The sequence below is a fragment of the Akebia trifoliata genome, chromosome 9, assembly GCF_017979445.1.
Source record: "Akebia trifoliata isolate Shusen 1 chromosome 9, ASM1797944v1, whole genome shotgun sequence".
Lineage (NCBI taxonomy): Eukaryota > Viridiplantae > Streptophyta > Magnoliopsida > Ranunculales > Lardizabalaceae > Akebia > Akebia trifoliata.
The window spans coordinates 19845606-19852496 of NC_141383.1; the positions used below are offsets into that span (position 1 = coordinate 19845606).

At 31.8% G+C, this 6891-nt stretch overlaps 1 protein-coding gene across 1 annotated transcript; it reads left to right on the forward strand.

The window, feature by feature from the left end:
* The first annotated feature begins 251 nt into the window (after positions 1-251).
* On the forward strand, positions 252-5901 carry LOC147394536 (transcription factor HHO3-like). Its single transcript, XM_086454262.1, has 5 exons — positions 252-629; positions 761-999; positions 1235-1520; positions 1640-1716; positions 5357-5901. Exons 1-5 carry the CDS (start codon positions 506-508, stop codon positions 5729-5731), a joined length of 1101 nt encoding a protein of 366 aa, XP_086310388.1. The 5' UTR covers positions 252-505; the 3' UTR covers positions 5732-5901.
* Positions 5902-6891: the final 990 nt, after the last annotated feature.

Here is a 6891-nt window from a genome sequence, read left to right on the forward strand (position 1 = left end):
AATTATTGAGGGAGGTAATAAACAAAATACATTATTAATATCTTTTTTGTCCTTGCCGTCCTATATGCGGCGTGGGGGGCAGGTGAAGCACGTTAAGAAGATTCCTTTTCGAACCAATATATCACTCGAAGAATATTCGGTAAATAGAGGGAGAGAGAGGGCCAGGTGTCCTCGATCTTATCTACAAGAGGGCTGACGTCATCTCCAGCAAGGAATCACGAATATTCAACCACTCCTCTTTAATCTCTCCAACCCCTCTCCTCCTCTATTAAGGCATCAAAGATTCGATTTGTACGCGACGCCCCGACTTTGATTCTTCTTACACCCTTCCCTATTCTTCTAAATTACAATCACCTCCTTTTCTGCTTCTCTCTCAAGTTTCTTCCTCTCTCTATCTAAAAGTTTATTCTCTTTCTTTTTGATTCTCTGTTCTTCGATTCCTTCTTACGGACCTCTCTATGTTCAGAACCCTAGAAAAAGATCTGTAACCGATCGATTCGAAATTATGGACTCGAGAGAGAAAATGAAGAAGAGATACAGAGATCACATGGAAGCATTGGAAGAAGAGCGTCGTAAGATCCAAGTTTTTCAACGAGAGTTGCCTCTTTGTTTAGATCTCGTAAACCAAGGTACCAAAACCGACTCTCAAGTTTCTCTTTCGTTAATCTTCTTTGATTTTGTTTTAATTGATCGTTAAAAAATAAAAAAAAAAGGTTTATAATTCTGAAAATTGTAAAATTGTGTTTGTTTGATTTGTCAGCCATTGAGAATTGCAAGCAACATCTCTGTTTTTCTGGATTTGAAGAAGAGACTTCGATGGATGAAGGTCCGGTTCTTGAAGAATTTATTCCTTTGAAACGAAGTTCTTCTGAAGAAGGAGAAGAAGAAGTAGTTGAAGAGGAAGAATCAGACAGGATTAATGAGAAAATTGGGAAGAAAGTTGATTGGTTGAGATCTGTCCAATTATGGAATCAAAGCCCCGATCCACCCCCAAAAGAGGTAAAACAATCAATTTTTTTTTTTTTTGAAGAAAATAATAATTTTATTTTGTTTAAAAATTTGATTTGATTGGTTAATTGAAAATTAGATTTTTATTTTTTTATTTTTAAATTTGATTTATTTGTTGAAACTTGGAGAATTTGTGACATTTATATGAAATGACATTATTTTTAAAATAATAATTTCAATTTTTTTTTTATAAATTTGATTGATTATTATTATTGATTTTTTTTAGGATTTATGTGAAAAGACATCGGAAATCGACAAAAAAATTCGAGGAGGCGAATTTCACATTTTTGCAAAAAATAAAATGGCGGTATCAACAACAGCAACAACAACAACATCAACAACAATATCAATGGCCGCAACCAGTTCGACTACAGGTGATAATGGAAATAAAAGAGGAGAAGAGAAAGTAAAAGAGAAAGATGGGCAACTAAATAGGAAGGCAAGACGATATTGGTCGCCTGAATTACATCGAAGATTCTTACAAGCTTTGCAACAACTTGGAGGATCTCATGGTTTGTGAACAAAAATTTGAGAATTATTAGTCCATTTTATTTGTTTTAATCTTTTTAATAGTAATTGAATAATTTTGAATTTATATTTAATTTGAAATTTCTTGATTTGTTTGTGACAGTTGCTACACCAAAGCAAATTAGGGAATTAATGAAGGTTGATGGACTTACCAATGATGAAGTCAAAAGTCATTTGCAGGTAATAATCTCTAATCAATCTTTTTAATTTTTCTTAGTTATTGAAAGTATTGTTATTAGTTTTGGGTTTATAAATTTTAATAATATATCTTGAAAGATAATATACAAATGAAATTGGTTTGAGATAATGAAAACGGATATGGAAAACACTTTCAATAGCGGATAACGTGATTGTACGATTCTAAACATCACACGATTCTAGCATAATTGAATGGAGGAACATAATTTATTTAGTTGACTTTAAATTTTGAAATAAGATTTCAACAACGATGATGATGATCTTAAAAGAAAATTTATCCGGTTAGTGCGCCACAAAAAAAAAAAAAAATACAATGTAAATTATAAGTCAAGGAAGATCGGAATGTCATGATATCTTCATGATGTTATTGATGACAAATTGTTATGATTTGGGTGAAGTTTTCCCTCAACCCAAATCTTCTTTGTTGATACGACCTTTGTTGAGATGGAATTTTAAGATAATTCAACCCCCACTTCATAAAAAAAATCGTGATTATAAGAATCGTACATCATTTGCCTTGGAATACACAAAAAAATATTTATTTTTTATGTATTCCAATGCAAATGATCTATTGTTCTATGATAGGGGTGTAGGTGGCTTGTGTTAGAGGGGGTGTTAAAAAATCATGGAAAATACTGAAAAGACATAGGGTATTTACTGCAATTCTCACAAATCTGACGTGGGATGTGCACATAACCATAGATGTGTTTCTCGCGATATGAGCAACAACCATCTACGGTTATGTATGCATGTCCACGTCAGAATTGTGAGAATCACAATAAATCCTGTGTCACCCCAGCACGACTCAAAAATCATTACACACACTAAAAAAAAACATGAAATCAAGATATACTCTCACGATAAATATTTTAAAAATATATTGTTAAAATATGTATAAATCCTCACCATTTTATTTTGTGTCAATTCTATCTAAGATCATAGTTCCTTGAACTTGACCCTTTCCAAGGAAAAATCAAAAGTTAACTAAGTCAAGCTAGATTAATATGTTTTAAAAAATAAAAAATTTATAATGTTTATGTTATATTTAATGTTTTATTTTTTCGAGAAATAAGTACTCTTGAAAATATTTATATTTACTAATAAATTTAATCCATATTTTTATAGACCTACCAAATTTAATTCGAGGTCCCTCTCGATTCACACCAACAAATCTTGAAGAGCATCCAAGAGTGGAATATCCTCTTAACGATGTAACATTATTAATATTAAAGGACATTTAAAGGATTAATTAAAAAGATTGGTGGGGAAAATCGACTTTGATTTTTAGTGTCGGCTAATATTTATTATTATAGATTTTGCTGAGATTCTCTCTTGCGATTGTCCAGATTCTTCGGTTTTCAAAAACAAACAAATTTATTTTAACCCTTTAGGCTCATAGGAGTGGTTGGACTTGGGACCCACTATTTATGAGATTCCTTTCGTCGTTAGAATCAACGGTCGTGACGTTATTTTCATCCATAAGTAGATGGATTTGGTCCACCATTTATTAGAGGGTGATTTTGACATACCCCCTACATTTTGATGAATATCAGATATACCCACACATTTTCAAATTGATGACATAGATCCCTTGACCGTTGTCATTAGTGAGGACTAACAGAAGAGGACGTTTAGGTGGATAAGTACTTGTCAAAAGACTTAAATACCCTTACACTTTGATATACTTCACATTAAATGCCTTCTAAATTTATTGAAATACCCTCATTGTTACTTCATTCGTGAATTGAGAAAAATTAGTTGAGTGATCATAGGCCCACATGGACTGTCAAGTTGGCAAATAAATACGTCAATTTCTAGAGTTATTTAAGTCATATCATATTTAAAAAAATGGTAATGAGACACATGAATTGTTTTGTTGGCAAAATAATAGGTCAACTAGAGGGTCATTTAGCTCAAATCGTTAATGAATGAGTTGTTGTAATCTTGATAAAGACAATGAAAATTTAACATTTCTTTTAAAAAAATTTTAATAATTTTTTTTTTTTTTTAAAGTTTGAAATATATAAGATTGTGGCATCGGATCATCTTTTTTGTTGTCACAAATAGATGTGGTTTGGGAAATCTCTTCCCATATCCTCAAAAAGGTCGAGTTGACTCGTCTTGAGGCAATTAGTATAATACAAGTTAAACTATTAAAAATAGTTACATTATTTTCATATTTAAATTTTTATTTAAGATAATAATCATTACTTTTCGACTACAAACAAAATGCTCACAAAAAATCAACTTATTCCCAAACTTTTAACTCATATAAAAAAAAAACTTAAGATTTTCAAGGGTTTTAGTATTTATTAAAATGAGAGGTTGAAGATGATAATATGCTTTCTAAAAAAGAGAACTCAAGATTTTCAATCGTACACTCTAAATCCAACGTCCCATACCAATTTTGATATTAGAGATCTAGATTGTTTTAATAGATTTTAATTGCGAGGGTATTTTAGTCTTTTGATAATTTCTTATCCTCCAGGATGACTTAACTGGAAGAGTATTTCAACCTTTTGACAAATAGTTACTCTCTCAAAACGTGATTTGTTGTTGGTTTGTCGTTGAGGACAATAATCAAGGGATCTAATTCATAAATTTGAAAATATGGGGGTATCTTTAATATTCATCGAAAGATAGGGGTATTTCAAAATCACCCTTTATTAGATACCTTCCTTAATCCGTTAGGTTTAACATATCTTAATTCCTCTCCAAGAAACAAAAATAATTTTATATTAGTTAAAATCATGATATTTAGTTGTTGATAAAGATGTCTTCACTGGTGGGACCCATGGAATAATGGCGAATCACGAACAAAGTATGTTATTTTTGGTTAAATTAATACTTGTATTATGGTATGTTTGGATGATTGTTTTTGTCTAAATTACCATTTTTATCCAAATTTATATGTTGAGACTTGAGAAAGCTAAGGTACATATGTGTAAAAAAACCACAACAAACAAATACTTGGAATCTTGAGGAAACCATGTGAATTTTTGGGAGAGCATTAATGTTGTTTTTCATGGTCCCCTTGTTGATTTTGTCCATGATATTAATATAGTTGTCTGTGGGATTATACAATATTATCCTTATATATACTAGGTCAAGATTTGTAAGGTGTGAATCTCGAGGAACGTCAATGATCTATACCTGATGATGGTAACCCATTATTCCTCTTTTGTCCATCATGATTTTGACTGGCAGCCAACCCTATCCTATTGGAATAATACAAGTCAAGTTCTAATGGATTTTGATATAAAAATAATTATAAATTTTTTTATAAAAAATTGTGGTCCATCTAGATTATAAAAAAATGATGTTTCATCTCGAAAAACACAGACCCATGTCCATGATATCATCACCCAAAGTTTTTACCAATCAAGCACGTTAGGACCTGCTTTGTTATAAGTTGAATTACTAGATATACCACTATATGATCCCATTGATATTAATTAAAAACATTTAAAATATATTAATATATAAAAAATTATGTATCAATTTCAATAGGTCATGTAGAGATTTTTTTATTTTTTATTTTTGAAAGTCTAACTTTTAAAATTATTCTCTTTATCTTCAATCATATTTTACTAATTATTTTTTTTAATCATATTTGTTCCAGAAATATCGTCTACACACAAGAAGGCCTGGTCCATCCATGCATAACAACGGCAATCCACAACCAACACAGTTTGTTGTTGTGGGAGGCATATGGGTCCCACCACCGGAATATGCCAATGTGTCGACAACTGAGGGGGAAGCCACCACGCCATCCACCAAAGGAATCTACGTTCCGATAGCTTCCTCACCACAACTGAAATTGGCATCGAATTCTCAGCAACAACAACAACAGAAGCAACAATCACAACGATCCCCAACGAATCTATCATTGAGTAGCCGAGCAGATCATAGTATTGGGGACGATGATAATGATCGTTCTAATTCCCCGGCATCATCTTCTTCCACCCACACCACAACGGCTTCCCCAGCATTCTAGGATAGAACTTCTTGTAGCGAATGATCATCCCTTTTTTGTTGTAGAGAAATAACAAAATACGATTCATATGGGCAAGTATGAGCAAGTATTTTGAGTTTCCTTGTTTGAACATTTTGTTCATGTTAATGTTTAAATTGTTGTATTTCAATGTTAGATAGTTTTTATCACAATTTTTTTTTGAATAATCTTGGCGCTTACTTACCAAAAGAACTAAATTTATCGGGATCAGTAATTCTCATATTTGCACTTTCGCTTGTCGGATGTGTGTATCATGTTCATCAAACCTATTATATAATAGTTTTCTTACAAAATTTCAGGCCATTACGACATTCTTAACCTTATGAAACATTGAAGTCAAACACGTTAGACTATTCATTTAGACTGTCGTATTAGGTCAAGCTTTTTTAAATAGATAGTAATGTTAAAATGAACTAATATTTTTTAAACAATGGTTATGTAAGTACCGATGGATGGTCAAAAATATTATCTATATTGGCCTCACAAATGGAAGTACAAATTGATTCCAAATATATTAGTTTTGGTGCTCGCGAGATACCCCAGCATCCCATGTGGAGTTGGTGTCTTGTTATCTTCGGATACGACATTGTGATTTCACATTACAGTTGTTTGCACTCGTAGAGATTCTCCATGTTTTTTTCTAAAACAAAAAGGTTTTTCTATCTAAAACTCTATGGGTCCCATCGAGAGCCGTTGATTCCTAATTTCTAACGTAAATAATATTTTTGTGTCTATTTATAATCATGTTCGAATTAGATTAATGGCTTGTCCAATTGAAAATGATTATAGAACGTGTATTTCATTAGAGATTAGGGTTAGACTCTTTGAGACGACGATGAGATTTCTATCCACATACATGAGTAATTAGGAATGTGTATGGATCTTTTTGCAACATCTGAGCAAACCCTAGGAGAAATGGAGAAAATCACATAGTATTAACTACTTCATTTGCAAATAATATATGGACGGCCATCATCATCTTCGATTCATGGGCTCTCATCATCTAGAGGTAGATTTGGAGTCTACGATTGTTTTTGGCCCCCCTCCCCGCACCCCAAATAATATATCTTATGTCTCATATCTTATATCAGTATAAAAGAAAAAAAAAATTATAAATAGGTAGAGAGGAATCTTATATAATA